Source organism: Sapajus apella, unplaced genomic scaffold, assembly GCF_009761245.1.
Source record: "Sapajus apella isolate SASKATOON/1434 unplaced genomic scaffold, GSC_monkey_1.0 scaffold97, whole genome shotgun sequence".
NCBI classification, from domain to species: domain Eukaryota; kingdom Metazoa; phylum Chordata; class Mammalia; order Primates; family Cebidae; genus Sapajus; species Sapajus apella.
The window spans coordinates 2902433-2921337 of record NW_022437037.1 but is presented as its reverse complement, the minus strand read 5'-3'; the positions used below and the strand labels follow the sequence as shown (position 1 = coordinate 2921337).

Here is an 18905-nt window from a genome sequence, read left to right as displayed (position 1 = left end):
CAGCTACTCGGGAAACTGAGGCGGGAGGACCGCTTGAACCACAGGGAGGCGGAGGTTGCGGTGATCCCAGATCAGGCCACTGCACTCTAGCCTGGGCAACAGGGTGAGAATCTGTCTCAACAACAACAGAATTACTACTTAGTAGCCAAAGATTGTTATGGCGCGGGTACGGGGAATAGAGTTGTTGTTAAAGGGGTCTTTGAGGGAAGGACCATTTTAGGTGCAGGATGAGGGAGCAGGGTGCTCTCTCTCTCTCTCTCTCTCTCTCTCTCTCTCTCTCTCTCTCTCTCTCTCTCTCTCTGTAGTCTTGCTCTATTGCCCAGGCTGGAGTGCAGTGGCGCAATATTGGCTCACTGCAACCTCCGCCTCCCAGGTTCAAGTGATTCTCCTGCCTTAGCCTCCCAAGTAGCTGGGATTACAGGTGCGCACCACCAGGCCTGGTTAATTTTTGTATTTTTAGTAGAGATGGGGTTTCACCATATTGGCCAGGATGGTCTCGAACTCCTGATCTCGTGATCCGCCCGCCTCGGCGTCCCAAAATGCTGGGATTACAGGGGTGAGCCATGCCGCCGTGGTTTTTTTTTTTTTTTTTTTTTTTTAGACAGGTTTTGCTATGTTGCCCAGGCTGTAGTGTGGGGGCCCGATCTCAGCTCACTGCAGCCTGCGCCTCCCGGGCTTTAGTGATCCTCCTGCTTCAGCCTCCCGAGTAGCTGGGACTACAAGGGCCCGCCACCACGCCCAGCTAATTTTTGTATTTTTTGTAGAGACGGATTTCTCCATGTTGTCCAAGCTGATCTCGAACTCCTGGGCTCAATCGATCCTCCAGCCTCGGCCTCCCAAAGTGCTGAGATTACAGGCAGAAGCCATGGCGCCCGGCCACTGTAGCTATTTTTTGATAACTACACTCGACCCTCCTCACCCACTCCTTTCTTAGCCAGATCTACTAGGAAAAGACTTTGAGGTGGACCCCCCTCCACCCCTCTGGGGGCAAACTCCTGCCGGGTTGTAAGATCTAGGCCGCCCTCTCGCCTGGCCTGGGTTCCTCGAATGAATGTACATCCGCCAACTGCGCGCCGCCTCCCACCGCAACTCCGCGCGGGGCCCCAGGATCGCAGGACCGCGGCGGCCTCAGGGAGGTCGGTTGGGACAGATCCTCCTGGAAGTACCCCCCTCGATGTCCCCGCGGTATAGCTGACCCTTTCGGGAGGCAGACGGACCTTGGTCTCCGAGCCGTCCCTTCCTGATGCGGAGGACGCGGAACGGAGGCGGTCCTGAGCCACCCAGGACCCCCTCGCACCTGCTTGCGCCTCGTAGCACCGCGTGACCGGTGCACTGGGCGGGCTCGCGCGGCGCGGCCTGCGGCTCCCGGACCTCCCGTCCCCCAGAGGGCGCTGCCCCCGCTGGCCCCACCCGCACTCGGGCCTTAGGAGCCCACAGGCCCCGGAGAAGCGGCGCCGAGCTCGGGAGCCCGCGGGTCGGAGCGTGGGGTGTGCGCGGCCGGCCCACCCGTGGGGGTGACGCGAGCGTTGAGGGCGCGCGGGGAGGCGAGGTGGGGGGCCGAGGACGGCGGGGTCGTGGGGCTCCGCGCGCGATGGTGGCTGTGTCTGCGGAGGATGGGGCTGGTGGGGTGGGGGTGGGCGGAGTGGGCCGCGGGGAAGTGGCGGTGGTGGGGAGAAGCCGTCCTACGGGACTCAGGACCGCAGTGACGGGTTGGACGGTTGTCGATGTTATTGACATCGGGGAGCCTGGAGAGGGTTTGCGGTATTGAAAAGGGGGTGTGAGTGGGGAAGTGATGGGCGCAGAGAGAGGCCGAGGCTGAGGGTGGGAGGATGGAGCCTTTAGAAATGGAGAGATGGGGGATTTTGAAGGAGGGGCTGTTGGCAGTCTCTGAGGGGGCATTGGCAGGAGGGTGGTTGAATCTTGCCCCTGGCAGGATTGGAGGTAACTTGGAAGGATGGGCCCAGCGAGTGTGGCAGAGTCCCGGAAGGACTGGGGTGCAGCCGTGAAGCTCCGCAGCCGCCTTTGCGGGTTGTGGCTGGGGGGAGTGGCTATGGATGGAAGGGGAGCTGGCCTGACCTGTGGTGGGGACCCCTGGCCTTACTCTGCTTTCTGTCCCCAGCCACCATGTTCAGCCAGCAGCAGCAGCAGCAGCTCCAGCAGCAGCAGCTCCAGCAGTTACAGCAGCAGCAGCTCCAGCAGCAGCAACTGCAGCAGCAGCAATTACTGCAGCTCCAGCAGCTGCTCCAGCAGTCCCCACCACAGGCTCCGTTGCCCGTGGCTGTCAGTCGGTGAGTTCCCCACTCGGGGCCGATGGCTTCAGCCCTGCCACTCAGACCCATGTCTGGGAGCTCACGATCCCCATCCTCTTCCCTAGTGGCATCCCCCTTTGAGTCCTGGTAATCACCAATCCTAACCCCAAGGGGTTGTTTGTCTACCATAGAGTGGGGCAGAGAATGGAGGTGAGACGTCTTGGGGAAGAGGGAAGGTCTGACTTTCCCAATAACCCTCTGACACCCCCTCCCAACATACAGGGGGCTCTCCCCACAGCAGCCACAGCAGCCGCTTCTGAATCTCCAGGGCACCAACTCAGCCTCCCTCCTCAACGGCTCCATGCTGCAGAGAGCTTTGCTTTTACAGCAGTTACAAGGTATGGATGGCCCCAGGCCCCTTCTCAGTCTCTTTTAGGGGTATCTCCCTAGCAGCCTATTGCCCCAAATCTCAACTCCACACAGCGACCCTGAGAGGAAACTACTCTTGGCAGCCTAGTTCACCCACAAGGACACTGAGGCTCAGGGCGGTGAAAGTGCCTAAGCTGCTAATTTGAGTGCACATTTGTCTGCTGGCTCTTTGGGTGGTACTCAGCACACTTCACTCACGTTCAGATTAGATGCCATTTCACAGACGAGGAAGCTGAGAAGGGAAGTCATTTGCCCTGTATCAGCAGGGGCTGAGTTGGGCTGATGCCTGGGCCGCTTGACCATCCAGATATCTGACTGGTTGTCTGTAGGCTGGTGCATAAGCCTGTGGCCTTGTCTCAATTTCCCAATATGAAGAACAGTCTTGGCTCTTCTTTCCAAGATGCTGTACTTTTTTTTTTTTTTTTTTTTTTTTTTGAGACAGAGTTTTGCTCTTGTCGCCCAGGCTGGAGCCCAATGCCCCATTCTTGGCTCACTGCATCCACTGCTTCCTGGGTCCAATCGAGTCTCCTGCCTCGGCCTCCAAAGTAGCTGGGACACAGGTGCCTGCCACCACGCCTGACTAATTTTTGTATTTTTAGTAGAGACAGGGTTTCCCCATGTTGGCCAGGCCAGTCTTGAACTCCTGACTTCAGGTGATCCACCCACCCTGGCCTCCCAAAGTGCTGGGATTACAGGCATGAGCCACCGTGCCCAGCCAAGATGCTGTTCCTGATTCTACTGATAACCCTCTGAGGGGAGGTACACCCACAATCCCATTTTACAGATGAAGAAACTGAGGCCCAGAGAGGGGTCATGTGCCCAAGATCACATAACAAGTAGTTATTGATTAGATGGTTGTCACTCTGTGGACCTGTCTGGGCCACATGGGTGTGGATGGTCCTTATCATTAAAAATGATAAGCAGGTGGGTAGAGAGAGAGAACCGCACATAGGGACCTGCCACATATAAGTACACATTTTCCTTTTTTTCTTTCCCATTTAAAAAATTACACTCTTCGGCCATGGGCTGTGGCTCACGCCTGTAATCCCAGTACTTTTGGAGGCCAAGGCAGGAGGATTACATGAGTCTAGGAGTTCGAGAACAACTTGGACAACTTGGGTGAAACTCTGTCTCTATTAAAAATACAAAAATTAGTTGGGCATGGTGGTGTGCGCCTGATCCCAGCTACTCAGGAGGCTGAGGCATGAGAAGCGTTTGAACCCAGGAGGCAGAGGTTGCAGTGAGCCAAAATTGCATCACTGCATTCCAGCCTGGGGAGCAGAGCAGAGCCTATCTCAAAAAAAGAAAAAAATCAGTCTTGGTCAGGCATGGTGGCTCCTGCCAGTAATCCCAACTCTTTGGGAGGCCAAGGCAGGAGGATTGCTTGAGACCAGGAGTTCAAGATCACCCTGGGCAACATAGCAAGACCCTTTCTCAAAAACAAACAAAGAATAAAAGTCACACTCTTTAAAAAAGTGGAAAAAAAGGTTAAAAATGGGAATAGGAAAACTCACAGTGTCATCTGTTGACTCAGCACCTGAAGAAAACTACCAGTCAATGTTTTTGTCTGTTTCATCCCATTTTTTTTCTAGGCACAAACTTGGGGGTTTGTATCTAATGATTGCAATTGATATAAGTCCCATGCTGTACCTTGTTACTTTTTCACTGAATAGAATGGCATAATCGTTTACCATAGGATTTGATCATCTCTGTTAGGATTTTTTTTTTTTTTTTTTTTTATAAAGGTGGGGTTTCGTCATGATGGCCAGGCTGGTCTTGAACTCCTGACCTCAGGTGATCCACCCACCTCAGCCTCCCAAAGTGCTAGGATTACAGGTGTGAGCCACAGCGCCGGGCCAGGATTATTTTTAATAGCTGTTTAATACAGCACCAGAGGGCTATGCCTTTGCTTGCTTATCTAAACCTTCTTAGCTGTTTGGCTCTTTCCTTTTTTTTTTTTTTTTTTTTGCTTTTTCTTTAGCTTTTTTTTTATTTTTTGTTTTGTTTTGCTTTGGGCTTTTTTGCTGTTTTGAGTAACCCTGGGATGAATATATTTGAGATTGTTTTCTCACTGAGTCAGGGGGGATGGGTGTTTTATGGCTCTTGATAAGTATTGCCAAATTGCTTTCCTAAAGGACTGGACCAGTTTGCAATGCCACCAGCCACGTATGACAGTGCCGGTCTCACCATGCCCACGGCAACACTGGGTATTATATGCTTTTTATATATATATGTCAATGTGTATATACATATGATTTACTTAAGTTGGTTGGCAAAAAGAAGCTATGTCATTAATATTTTAATTTACATTTAAATTTAAAATGTGCTAAGCGCAGGTGAACATTTTATATTTGTCTGTTAAACATTTGTGTTTATTTCTGTGACTTGTCCATGTCCTTTGTTCATTTTTCTTTTAGGTGGTTTCATCTTTTGTCTTACTGTTTTTGAGAATTTTTAGGAGCTGGTTGGCTCTCTGCACATGTGTGTATATGCCTTTGTTTCAAGTTAATGTTAATTGAACATTTACTATGTACCAGGCAAATTTGTATATCTCATTGAATCCTCATAAAACATTGTGAGACAAAGTGCTATTATTATCCCCATTTTACAGATCAGGGAAATCAGGCTAAGTAGGGGGAACTAATTTGTTTAACATCACAGAGCTTGTACTTTAGAGTCTGGATTCGAAGCCAGCACTCACAGCACAGCTGACCCATGTTTTAAGCTTTAACCTCGGGGCATCCCATCCCAGCAGTGGGGCAAGAGTTCCAACTGCCTTTCATGCCTCAAATACTTCCTAAGCTCTGGCCTCCCCTGAGGTACAGAGCTGAGTTGGGTGATGTGAAGCAGAAAGCAGACAAGGAGTCGGGTGCGGGGGCTCACGCCTGTAATCCCAGCACTTTGGGAGGCTGAGGTGGGTGGATCACCCTGAGGTCAGGAGTTGGAGACCAGGCTGGCCAACATGGTGAAACCCTGTCTCTATTAAAAATACAAAAATTAGCCGGGTGTGGTGATGCGCGCCTGTGATCCTAGCTACTTGGGAGGCTGAGGCAGGAGAATCACTTGAACCCAGGACGTGGAGGTTGCAGTGAACTGAGATTGTGCCACTACCTCCATCTCAGAAAAAAAAAAAAAGAAAGAAAAAAAAGAAAAGAAAGCAAGCAGACGAGGAAAGTAGCTCATCCTAGAACCAGAAGCTAGGGCCTTTGGGGACAGAGAAAGAGCCTATGAAGGCCTCTTGGAGGAGAGACACCTACAGGGAAGTCTGAAGGGTGACTGGGAGTTAGCAGGCAGAACAGCCCAGGCAGAGGGAACAGCACATGCAGAGGCCCTGAGGCAGGATGTCTGAAGGACTGCACAGGGACATGTGACTGGAATAGAGTGGGAACACAAGGGGAGAATGGCAAGAAAGGAGGCTGGAGAGGTGGGAAGGGCCAGACTATGCAGTGAGGAATGTGCTTTGCTACCAAGCAGCAGGGTACTAGGGAAGTCTTTGGGCAGAGGGGAGGGATGACCTTAGAATATGCTTTGAGAAAGATCACTGCTGCCATCCTGTGCAAAAGCTGTGGCTGGAATTCAGGCTAAGGATCAAGTGGTTTTGGGAGGAGGCAGGGAGTGGGAGTGGGAAGCAGGGAGTGGAGGGGGAAAGCCAGGTTAGGAAGAGGCATAGGAGACAGAGTTGATAGGATTTGGGGATGGCTTGCATGGAATGAGGCAAAGAGGGAGGAATGAGGAAGACCCCAGAATCTTGGCTGGGGTGGTAGGTGGATGGCAGCGCCCCTCATAGAGATCCTGGGCAAGCTGTACCTCCACTCTGTCTTGGTTTTGTCATTGGTAGAGATAACACCCACCCTGATACCTGCTGGGCTGGGTGACTGAGGCAGTGAGGAACGGGCTTAGCACAGTGCTTGGCTCATAATTGCTGCTGATAAAGGGTAGGTGGTGGGGGTGGGGGTGGGTATCTTGTTATTCCAGGGACCAGCCCTCCTGCTGCTTCTCCCTGTGGACTCTGTGCAAAGTCTGTCACCTACTCTGTGGCAGACTCTAAAGCATGCCTGAGGGCGAGCAGGGCTTTGGGGAATGCTAAAAGTAGCACCCCCACCCCCGGCTGGAGCAGAAAAGAGCCCTGAAGCTTCCTTCTCCACCAGTGCCCAAGGTGGGGCTGAGCCTCAGCTCTCATCTCTTCCCTTCGGCTGCCCTTGGATGGGAAGGACCCTTTCAGTTATCTGGGATGTTCCCATGATGCTCTGGGGCATTGATGCCTGACACTACCTTCTGCCACCCAACCACATTGTGACCCCTCTTCTCCTCTCTTCTTGCCTGCAGGTAACCTCCGAGGCTACGGCATGGCAACCCCAGGTCTCCCAGCCCCCAGCCTGACAGCCCCCAGCCTCACACCCCCGCAACTGGCTACTCCAAATTTGCAACAGTTCTTTCCCCAGGCCACTCGCCAGTCCTTGCTGGGACCCCCTCCTGTTGGAGTCCCCATGAACCCCTCCCAGTTCAACCTTTCAGGACGAAACCCCCAGAAACAAGCCCGGACCTCCTCCTCTACCCCTAATAGAAAGGTGAGTGGTGGCTGGGGTGGAGCAGGTGGGGATAGGAGTGGTTGGGAGGGGATGCTGGTGTCAGCCCCAGTGCCACCCGCTCTGGCTCAACCTGGACCTTCCGACAGGTCACACTCCCTTTATGCCTCAGTTTCCTCATCTGTAAAATGAGGGGAGCAGGGATGGACTTGTCTAGCATTTCCCAAATGTCAAATATTCTTGTATCTCTGATGGGATTTTTGCCATGCCTAAACACCACCAGTACTATCATTTATTTAATGTTTCTTTTTTATTTTTATTTTTATTTATTTATTTTTTTTTAAAGACAGGGTTTCACCATGTTGGCCAAGCTGGTCTTGAGCTCCTGACCTCAAGTGATCTGCCTGTCTTGGCCTCCCAAAGTGCTGAGATTACAGGCATGAGCCACCACACCTGGCCGATGTTTCTTTTTTAGTTCATTTGTTTTTTGAAACGGAGTTTCACTCTTGTTGCCCAGGCTGGAGTACAATGGTACAATCTCGACTCCCCAAAACCTCTGCCTCCCGGGTTCAAGCAATTCTCCTGCCTCAGCCTCCCGAGTAGCTGGGATTAGCATGCTCCACCATGCCTGGCTAATTTCGTATTTTTAGTAGAAACGTGGTTTCTCCCTGTTGATCAGGCTGGTCTTGAACTCCCGATGTCAGGTGATCTGCTCACCTTGGCCTCTCAACCTGTTGGGATTATAGGCATGAGCCACTGCTCCCAGCTTAATGTTTTAAAATTATTGGGGTGGCTAGGCATGATGGTTCACGCCTATAATCTCAGCACATTGGGAGGCTGTGCTGGATGGATTATCTGAGGTCAGGGGTTTCAAGCCAGGCTGGCCAACATGGTAAAACACCTTCTCAACTAAAACTACAAAAAATTAGCTGGGCATGGTGGCGAATGCCTCTAATACCAGTGTCTTGGGAGGCTGAGGCAGTAGAAACACTTGAATCCAGGAGGCGGAATCTGCAGTGAGCTGAGATTGTGCCATTGTACTCCAGCCTGGGCAACAAGAGGGAAACTCCGTCTCAAAAAAATAAAATATATAAATAATAAAAGTATCAGGGTATGATGATGTATGCCTATAATCCCAGGGATTTGGGAGGCTGAGGTGGGAGGATTCCTTGAGTCCAGGAGTTAGAGGCTGCAGTGAATTATGATCACACTACTGCACTCAAGCCTGGGTGACAAAGTGAGACCCTGTCTCGAAAAAAAGAAAAAAAATCGGCACTGCCTGGTGGAAATAAAATGCAAGCTGACCGGGCAAGGTGGCTCACACCTGTAATCCTAGTACTTTGGGAGGCGGAGGCAGGTGGATTGCCTAAGCTCAGGGGTTTGAGACCAGCCTGGGCCACACGGTGAAGCTCTGTCTCTAAATAAATAAATAAATAAGGGGGCTGGGCGCGGTGGCTCACGCCTGTAATCCCAGCACTGTGGGAGGCCGAGGCGGGTGGATCACGAGGTCAAGAGATCGAGACCATCCTGGTCAACATGGTGAAACCCCGTCTCTACTAAAAATACAAAAAATTAGCTGGGCATGGTGACGCGTGCCTGTAATCCCAGCTACTCAGGAGGCTGGGGCAGGAGAATTGCCTGAACCCAGGAGGCGGAGGTGGCAGTGAGCCGAGATCGTGCCATTGCACTCCAGCCTGGGTAACAAGAGCGAAACTCCGTCTCAAAAAAATAAATAAATAAATAAATAAAATAAATAAATAAATAGATAGATAGATAGATAGATAAATAAAGCCATATATGTAATTTAAAATTTTCTGATAACCACATTATAAAGTAAAAAGAAATGGGCTAAATTAATTACTATCTTATTTAACCCAATCCCATATGAAACTATTATCATTTCAACCTGTCATCAATATAAAAAATGAATGAAGCATTTTACATTCCTTTTTTCTTTTCTTTTTGTTTTTTGAGATAGAGTTTCACTTTTGTTGCCCAGGCTGGAGTGCAATGGCCCGATCTCTGCTCACTGCATCTTCTGCCTCCCGGGTTCAAGTGACTCTCCTGCCTCAGCCTCCCAAGTAGCTGGGATTACAGACTCCTGCTACCACACCTGGCTAATTTTTTTTATTTTTAGTAGAGGCAGGGTTTTATCATGTTGGCCAGGCTGGTCTTGAAGTCTTGACCAGGCGATCTGCCCACCTCAGCCTCCCAAAGTGCTGGGATCACAGGCGTGAGCCACTGTGCTGGGCTACATTCCTTTTTTTAAAAAATACGAAATCTTCACAACCTGGTATGTATCTGATACTGACCTCTCAATTCAGCCCTGCCAATTTCAAGTGCTCTCCTGAGGCTGTGGCGCGACTATGTGGGAGAGCATGGCTTTGAATGAGTGAGCGTCCTTTTGATTACATTTATTTTAAAAGGAAACATCATATTATAACCTGGCATTCTAAAAACTAAGTTAATTGCCATTCACAGAAGTGTAAGAAATTGCCGGGTGCTGTGGCTCACGCCTGTAATCCCAGCACTTTGGGAGGCCGAGGGGGGCGGGTCATTTGAGATCAGGAGTTTGAGACCAGCCTGGTCAACATGGTGAAACCCTGTCTCTACTAAAAATATAAAAATTAGCTGAGTGTAATGGCAGGTGCCTGTAATCCCAGCTACTCAGGAGACTGAGGTAGGAGAATTGCTTGAACCCGGAGACAAAGGCTGCAGTGAGCCAAGATCACGCCATTGCACTCCAGCCTGGGCGACAGAGTGAGACTCTGTCTCAGAAAAAATATGTGTGTGTGTGTGTATGTATATATATATATATATATATATATATATATATATGTGTGTGTGTGTGTGTGCGTGTGTGTGTGTGTGTGTGTGTGTGTGTGTTTGCGCACGCGCGCGTGCAGTATAACTGAAGTAGAACAATGTTATAAAATTCTAAGCTATATGCTGTTGCTGGCTTAGGTTCCAGCCTGCAGCTCCCGGCTCCTTGCGTGTTTGAGAGGTGTTCGGCCTTCTCCTGCCATAAGCAGGAGATCTGCAAAGGACTCACCTTTTCCCTAGACTGTCCTGTCCCTGTCCCTGAAGGTTCCGGCAGGCTCCTCGCTCACACCCTGCCCCTGGCTACATTCCAGGGCAGGGGCACCGCCCCCTCTGCTGGCTGCTCTGGGGTAGCCCACATCTGGAGTTGATGCCTTTTCCTCCAGAGAGGGGCCCCATCTGCAGCCTTCCAATGGGCCAGTCATCACAGATCTGGTCTAGTGTCCAACCCACCCTGCCCTCACTTTATTACATTCGGAAAAATCGAGGCTCAGAGATTGGGGTGGGGATGGTCCTGAGCCCCACAGCTGTCAAGGTGGACCCAGAGCCCAGGCCTCCTGACTCTCAGCCTGGTGCCTTTGTCGTGAAGGGTGACAGCTGGGTAGTTTCTGAAGGGCAGAGTCCTGATGTGTCCAGATTGCCATTCCCTGCTCAGTGCTCATTCCTTGGGCTTAGCAGGAGGGAGGGAGGGAGGCTGCAGGCTTCTGGTGGTTTGCTGGGGTGCCCTGGAACTGGCTAGAGAGAGCTGTGTGTTCATTTAGCCGACATCTGGAAGTCCCTGCAGGGGACTCAGTGGTGCAGATGATGCATCTGGCCTGGCCCTCCCTGAAGTCTTGGACAGGAATGGAGAAGGGTGGTGAGAGATATTACTGCAAATAATGCTCCAACCAATTAATTTAAGACTGTGGAGGCTGGGTGCGGTGACTCATGCCTGTAATCCTAGCACTGTGGAAGGCCAAGGCAGGAGGATCACTTGAGCCCAGGAGTTTAAGACCAGCCTGGGAAACACAGTGAGACCCTGTCTCTGTGGAAGAAAAAAAAAAATAATACAGAGATGCCACAAAAAGGAAGTGGAGTCTGGGCCTATTCTGGAGTCAGGAGGGCTTCCTGCAGGAAGTGCTGCTGGGGCTCTAAGTGAAGGCCTGGGGGCAGGGACGGGCCTGGGGTTTGAGCAGAGAGAAGGCCAGGGTAGATAAACAGAGAGGGCTGGTGGTGGGGGCAGGGCTAGGGCAGGGAGTAAGCAGAGGCCAGGTTGTGCAGGGGAGGGGTGGGTGTGGGAGAGTGTTTTCAGGCTTGGTGTGAGGCATGCACCAGGGCTGCAGGAAGCCACAGGAGGGCTTTAAGCCTGAAAAAAGAGACATGATCAGGCTTGCATTTTAGAAGGACCTCACTGAGCCAGACATGGTGGCCCTCACCTGTAATCCCAGCACTTTGGGAGGCCGAGGCGGGCGGATCACCTGAGATCCGGAGTTTGAGACCAGCCTGGCCAACATGGTGAAACCCCGTCTCTACTAAAAATACAAAAATTAGCCGGGCGTGGTGGCATGGGCCTGTAGTCCCAGCTAACTCCGGAGGCTAAGGCGGGAGAATTGCTTGAATCCGGGAGGTGGAGGTTGCAGTGAGCCAGGATCGCGCTATTGCACTCTAGCCGGGGCGACAAGAGTGAAACTCTCTCAAAAAAAAATAAAAAAGCAGGATCCTACTGGCTACTTTATGGAAAACTGAGTGGGAAGTTAGGTCAGGAGGTGGCACTGTGGCCGGGAGAAGGATCGTGTCCCCGAAACCTGGGTTTATTTAACAGACAACTAGATGGAATCTCCTAGACACCACTGCTGGGGCATTTTTACTAAGATCATCACTCGGCAGCTCTGGGGCCAGCCCCACCAGAAATCCCCTGGGCCCCATCATCCCCTGGAGGATGGGGGCAGCCACCCTTAGGCAAGGAGGTATTGATACAGGTGGGTATCAGATGTTAAAAATAGTTTCTTAAAGGAAGCAGGATTCTTCTTCTCAGACGATGCCTGTGGAAGACAAGACAGACCCCCCAGAGGGGTCTGAGGAAGCCGCAGAGCCCCGGATGGACACATCAGAAGGTGAGGGAGGGAGGCTCCTGCCCTTCAGAGGGACATGGATGGGGTGGGGGCTGGGCAGGTCAGCAGGTTATAGAGGCAGATGTGGGATACCAGGGTTCTTGGTGGGAAGGGGGTGAGCCCAGGCCCCATCTCATGGAGCTCAGAAATGTTCTCCCTAACATCTGAGCTCCCTTGCTCCTGCCTCCATTCCAGACCAAGATTCACCGCCCTGCCCAGAGGACATCGCCAAGGAAAAACACACTCCAACACCCGAGCCTGAGCCTTGTGAGGTGTCCGAGCCACCAGCCAAGAGGTTGAGGAGGTAACTGATTCTGAAAACCTGACCTGGGCCCGGGTGCCCTGTGCTCTCAATCCTGCAAAGGCAGGGGTGGCAGTGGCAGAGGGAGTGTACCCTTCAGCAGAGCTGGAGCCAGGAAAGGGCCTTGGCCTCTGACTTGGAGGAAGGCCATACTTATTTCCACACCAGACCTGGGGTTGCTCCAGGCCAGACTCTGGTGTCTTTAGGACTGAGCCACCTGGAGGCCAAGCTGGGTGGCTGGGTGGGTGGGGTGAAGATGTTCTTCTGAGACTGTAAAGGGTGGGTTGTTTACAGAGCCAGCTGGATACATGTCAGCAAGTTGTGGGAGTTGAGAATGACCCTCCCCGGTTTATTTAGGTGAAACCAAGGCCTAGAGAGCCAAAGGAGTTTGCCCAAATCCCCAGCTTGTAAGTGGTAGAGCCAGCATTAGAAACTGAGTCTTGGGCTGGGCACAGTGGCTCATGCCTATAATCCCAGGTAAAACCATGTTGAGACCAGGCTGGTCTCAAACTCCTAACTTCAAATGATCCATCCACCTCAGCCTCCCAAAATGCTGGGATTACAGATTCGAGCCACCATGCTCAGCCTAGTTTTGGCCTTTCTTGGGAGCCCCTCGGGCCTCTTTGAAGACATGTCTGGGATTTCTTTTTGATCCTTCCTAGCTCAGAAGAGCTCACAGAGAAGGGACCTCTGGGGCAGCTACAGGTGAAGGTCCAGCCACAGGCCCGGATGACAGTACCGAAGCAGACACAGACACCAGACCTGCTGCCTGAGCCCCTGGAAACCCAAGTGCTGCCACGATTCCAGCCACGGGTCCTGCAGGTCCAGGCCCAGGTGCAGCCACAGACTCAGCCACGGATACTACCCACAGACAACCCGGTGCAGCCAAAGCTGCAGAAACAGGCACAAACACAGACTTCTCCAGAGCACTTAGTCCCGCAACAGAAGCAGGTGCAGCCACAGCTGCAGCAGGAGGCAGAGCCACAGAAGCAGGTGCAGCCACAGGTACAGCCACAGGCACGTTCACAGGCCCCAAGGGAGGTGCAGCTGCAGCAGGAGGCAGAGCCACAGAAGCGGCTTCAGCCCCAGGCACATTCACAGCCCCCAAGGCAGGTGCAGCTGCAGCTGCAGAAGCAGGCCCAGACACAGACATATCCACAGGTCCACACACAAGCACAGCCAAGGGTCCAGCCACAGGAGCAGCCCCCAGTGCAGGTGCCAGTACAGCCACCAGAGCAGACTGATGAGCAGCCTCAGACCCAGCCACAGGTGTCGGTGCTGGCTCCAGAGCAGGCACCATTTGGGGTTCATGTCTGCGGGCTGGAGACGCCGCCTGATACAGTAGAAGCCAGTGGAGGTAAGTGAACACTGGCCCCCAGCTGGTCTGGTGATGGGACAGCTCTGCCCAGACCCTCCATTCCTCCCCTGATGCTGTCCAGCCCTGACTGGGTGCTGCCTGGGATCCATGCTGGGGGCCTCCAGGTTCTGGCTGTGGAGGGAGAAGGCAGCTCTTGGGCCTGGGGTGGGTGAGAGACACACTCTAGGAAACAGAGCACATCTGTAATTTCAGGCATGGAAAAGACCTTGCCAGAGCCTGTGGGCACCCAAGTGAGCGTGGAAGAGAGCCAGAAGGAGCCAGCCAGTGGCCTAGATGTCGGAGAATGTGAAAACAGAGTGAGAGAGATGCCGGGGGTGGGTAGAGGCACTGATGTGGCAGTGTGAGGCCACATAGCCCATTGGGGTGGGATGGTCTCTTTCTGCCCCAGGCAACCTCGGGGCCTCCTTGTGTTTCCCCCACCATGAAATGGGATGATGGCCCTCGGCCTAGGATGGGGGGCAGAACAGGCTGGGCTTGATAGTGTTTGGTCTGGATGGGACCCTCTTGCTGTTGTGCTATCTTCACATCCATCCCTTCCAGCCTGCCCATCCCCAAGCCAGAGCCCCAGTCTCCTCTCATGAGTAATGTTGCTCTCGTGGAAAGAGCACAGAGTGGAAGCCTCTCTCTGGGGTTTCAGTCCCAGCTCTGCATAACTGGGGGCAAACCCATCTCCTTCCATGAGTCTCAGTTTCCCCATCTGTCATACAAGAGGTGGGATGGGTGATACTTTAGAGTTAGGACAACCTGGGTTCCCATCCTGACTGCAGTGTTTTCTAGCTGTGACCTAACAGCTCAGAGCCTCAGTTTCCCTGTCAAGAAGATCTGATGAGACAGTGCTGGTAGATGTTGGGTGCTGGGCAGGCCCACTGTAAGTACACAGTTGATGGAAGCTCAGCTCCTGCTCCTGGTGCAGGTGTGGGGTGCTGGGGGCTCCCTGAAGGTCACCATTCTGCAGAGCAGTGACAGCCGGGCCTTTAGCACTGTACCCCTGACACCCGTGCCCCGTGCCAGTGACTCCGCCTTCTCCACCCCTGTGGCTACCAGCACGCCCTCTAAGCAGACCCTCCAGTTCTTCTGCTACATCTGCAAGGCCAGCTGCTCCAGCCAGCAGGTACTGATACAGGAGATAAGGGTGGGGAGGGGTGGAGCCTCCATGGAGTGGCCAGCCTGCTCTCCCAAGGCTGCCTCAGGCTGCAATGGGCCCTGCCCTGAGCAGCCAAGCATTTGCTTGGAAACATTTCCTGATCAGCCAAGAAGGCAGGTTTTGGCGGTTTTGTTTTTGTTTTTGTTTTTGTTTGAGACAGAGTCTTCCTCTGTCTCCCAGGTTGGAGTGTAGTGGCATGATCTCAGCCCACCGTCCTCTCGGGCTCAGGCAGGTTTTGAGAGTCAGGCAGACCGGCTTCATATCAGCTCCGAGTGGCTGTGGACCCTTGGAAAGCGAATTCCGCCCCATGCCTGTTTCCTCTTGCATCAGACAAAGAAACTTAGAGCCAGGCCTGATGGCCCATGCCTGTAATCCCAGTACTTTGGGAGGCTGAGGCAGGCGGATCACCTGAGGTCAGGAGTTGGAGACCAGTCTGACCAACATCGAGAAACTCCATCTCTACTGAAAATACAAAGTTAGCTGGGGGTGGTGGCACATGCCTGTAATCCTAGCTACTTGGGAGACTGGGGCAGGAGAATCCCTTGAACCTGGGAGGCGAAGGTTGTGGTGAGCCGAGATTGTGCCATTGCACTCCAGCCTGGGCGACAGAGCGAGACTCTGTCTCGAAAAAAAAAAAAAAGAAAAGAAACGTTTTAGAACTTACCTTATTGGGTGGTTTTGGGGATTCAACGGCTTGACGCTGGAGTCCTGAGTGCAGGCCTGGCCCAAAGTGAGTGTAGCAGTAATCGTGATCGCATTGTGCTTGTATTATTACTAGTCTGGTGCTGTGAGCTCTGTTACTCTGTGCCTCACCTGGCAGAGCCTTGGAGGCCTGGATGCTAACCAGGCTGCTCTTTGTCTTTGAGGCACTCACACATTCTCTCTTTTTCTTTTTATTTTAAACATTTTTAAAATTTTTTAAGACGGGGTTTCACCATGTTGGTCAGGCTGATCTTGAACTTCCGACCTCAGGTGATCCGCCCGCCTTGGCCTCCAAAGTGCTTGGATTACAGGCGTGAGGCACCACGCCCGGCCTCACTCACACATTCTCTAGGAAGGGTAGAATCTCAGGCTGGCGTGTACTGCGTGTCTCAGTTTATCATGGCTGCTCTAGCCCACACGAGAGAAATGTGTGGTGAGAGAAATGAGCTCACGATGAGGTTGGGGTCTGCCTCGCAAGGCCCCACCCTTGCCCACTGTCCCAGGCTCATGCCCCAGGCCCATCCCCCACTCCCTCCTGCTGCAGGAGTTCCAGGACCACATGTCGGAGCCTCAGCACCAGCAGCGGCTAGGGGAGATCCAGCATATGAGCCAAGCCTGCCTCCTGTCCCTGCTGCCTGTGCCCCGGGATGTCCTGGAGACAGAGGATGAGTGAGTGGGGGACCGTGGAAGCTCTGCACTGGGGGGGTAGGCAGTCTCGTCGGCCAAGGCCTGCATCTGCCGTCTGTAGGGTCTGCCTTTGGGTTAAGCATTGCCCTCCCAGCCAGGCCTCGTCATACTATTAACGGGGTGACCTTGAACCTCAGTTTTCCCTGTCTGTAACAGGGCTTGGAGAGGGATGTAGTGCAGAAATTCATGACAGTCACTTAAGTTTCCCTCTATGCAGGAACAGCATGACTATCCCTGTGGAAGAGGACAGGTTGTGGCACAGACCCCTGTCCCCTGCGGCATGTGTGCTGACCCCACCGTGGGGTGACAAAGCTGAGGATCAGGTTCTTTTCTGGTGGGAGGTCAGGGCTTCCCTGTGTCTCCCCTTTTCATTGCCGGGGTTGCCTGTTTAATCAGAAACTTCAGCCCTCCTGGGGTCTGGAACTAGAGTGGTGTGAGAAGGCCTGGCCCGCAGCTGGAGGTGCTTTCAGGACCCTGTGGGCAGTCGAAGAGGTGTGCAAGGGCTGGGACATGTCATCACAGCAGCAGGACCATGTTAGCTAGGGACACAGCAGGGACACAGACTCTATCTCATGAGACAGCTGCTTCTCAGCTCTGGATCTCTTCATTTTTAAGAAGAATCCAGAAGTCCAGGTTTGTATGTGAAATCTCCCAGTTTCAGAATGTTAACAGCTAGTTCAGAATTGAAACAAAGTAAATCAAACACTTTCATAGACTAGATAGTCCCTCGAGTCAGTGGTCACTGGTGCTGTCCTGATTTTACAGAGGTCACAATTTGAAGCTCCCCTGGTGGGCCGAGGGGACAGGAAGGGCTCTTGGTTGGCCTCTGCTTGCCTGCCTTGTGGGACAGGAAGGGCTCTTGGTTGGCCTCTGCTTGCCTGCCTTGTGTGACAGGGAGCTCCCTCTCTGCAAGGGCAGCTTGTGTCTCTGTTTTAGCTGTTTCTCACATTAAGAAGAGTGACCTTGAGTGGTTTTCTCCTTGGCTGAAATAATCATAAACACGGAAGAATGATGACTCACCAAGATGTTCTTTGCAATTAGTATTATGCTGAAAAAATCTAACTGGAAATGATCTAAAATACTCAAAAGTAGGGGATTGGTTAGATCGGTTAAAGCTTGTCCAGCTATGGAATAATGAATAAATAGGACAACTGAGGAATTTGTAATAACGTAGAAAGGTGATGCAATGTCAAAGTAAGACAAGATTCAGAATTGCATCTGCAGAATGAGCTTGTCTGTATAAAAATAGATCTTGTGGCTGGGCGCAGTGGCTCCCGCCTGTAATCCTAGCACTTTGGGAGGCTGAGGTGAGTGGATCACCTAAGGTCAGGAGTTCAAGACCAGCCTGGCCATCATGGTGAAACCCCATCTTTAAAAAAAAAAAAAAATAGATCTTGTGACACAGAAGAAAACTAAAAGGACACACGTGGCACAAGCTGTTAACAAGCTTCAGGTGTCGGGGATTCAGCAAACCCTCTCCAAATGATGTCCCCCCATGACATCTTCTCTTAAATCCTACTTGGCCCCAAGGCCATCAAGAACATCATGGTCTATAGGTGAAGGGGAGGAAGGCAGCAGATCACACTGCCATGTGTGTACCTATGCAACTATCTTGCATGTTCTTCAAATGTACCCCAAAACCTAAAATGCAATAAAAATTAAAAAAAAGAAAAAGAACATCATGGTCAAGTACAGTGGCTCAGGCCTGTAATCCCAGCACTCTAGGAAGCTGAGGCGGGTGGATTGCCTGAGGTCAGGAGTTTGAGACCAGCCTGGCCAACACCGCAAAATCCCCTCTCTACTAAAAATACAAAAATTAGCTGGGCACTGTAGTGTGCGCCAGTAGTCCCAGCTACTCAGGAGGCTGAGGCAGGAGAATCGCTTGAACCAGGAGGCAGAGGTTGCAGTGAGCCAAGATCGCGCCACTGCATTCTAACCTGGGCGACAGAGTGAGACTCCATCTCAAAAACAAAACAAAACGAATAAAACCCTCCAGTCCCTACCTACGACAACCTCACCTTGGTTCCCAACACGAAGACATTAATACTGTCCTCCTGTATCAGTGGGGGTTCTTTGCAGTTATAAGTGACGAAAATTCTAATTTCTATAAGACAGAAATTAACTTGAGCAAAAAGAAGCAATGTTTCTGGCTTAGGTAAGTGGGAAGGCAAGAGATATAGCTGGACCCAGGGGACACCATTTCTTAGAGAGGCTTCAACTCTCACTACAGTGGGCACCGGGTGCCCACAGCCCCAGCCTCCCTGCACGGTGACCTCCAAGGAAGGGCAGTCACCTGTGTCTGCAGTAGCATAACCGTTTCTAGGGAAAATGCTGGTGGATCTGGTTGTGGTTACTTGCACGTTTCTGAAGCAATCCCCTAGCCAGGGATGGGGTGTTCTGACTGGCTAGGCCTAGACAGGCCAGCTCTACTCAAACCACATGGAAATGCATTTCCCCATGGATGGCAACGGGGTGTTTCCAGGAGTGGGGCTGAAGGGTGGATCCCAACACCCTAGCTGGTGGAGGTGCCCCATTCCTCCTTCCTCAAAGCCCACAGGGTAGGTGCTGTGAACTACACC

General features: G+C 52.2%; 1 protein-coding gene across 12 annotated transcripts in view; it reads left to right on the top strand.

The window, feature by feature from the left end:
- Positions 1 to 1413: 1413 nt before the first annotated feature.
- CIZ1 (CDKN1A interacting zinc finger protein 1) overlaps positions 1414 to 18905 on the top strand; it is a 29484-nt gene continuing 11992 nt past the window's right edge. For 5 of the 12 annotated variants that reach the window (XM_032257401.1, XM_032257396.1, XM_032257395.1 and 2 more), the window contains exons 1-11: positions 1414 to 1549; positions 2120 to 2288; positions 2532 to 2647; positions 4814 to 4885; positions 7005 to 7246; positions 12024 to 12117; positions 12310 to 12418; positions 13078 to 13772; positions 13986 to 14107; positions 14707 to 14904; positions 16184 to 16308. In XM_032257401.1, the coding sequence (XP_032113292.1) occupies positions 2125 to 2288; positions 2532 to 2647; positions 4814 to 4885; positions 7005 to 7246; positions 12024 to 12117; positions 12310 to 12418; positions 13078 to 13772; positions 13986 to 14107; positions 14707 to 14904; positions 16184 to 16308 (1937 nt within the window). In that variant the 5' untranslated portion in view covers positions 1414 to 1549; positions 2120 to 2124. The remainder of the gene's footprint in view (positions 1550 to 2119; positions 2289 to 2531; positions 2648 to 4813; positions 4886 to 7004; positions 7247 to 12023; positions 12118 to 12309; positions 12419 to 13077; positions 13773 to 13985; positions 14108 to 14706; positions 14905 to 16183; positions 16309 to 18905) is intronic. The other 7 variants (XM_032257400.1, XM_032257399.1, XM_032257392.1 and 4 more) reach the window with 7 other exon arrangements.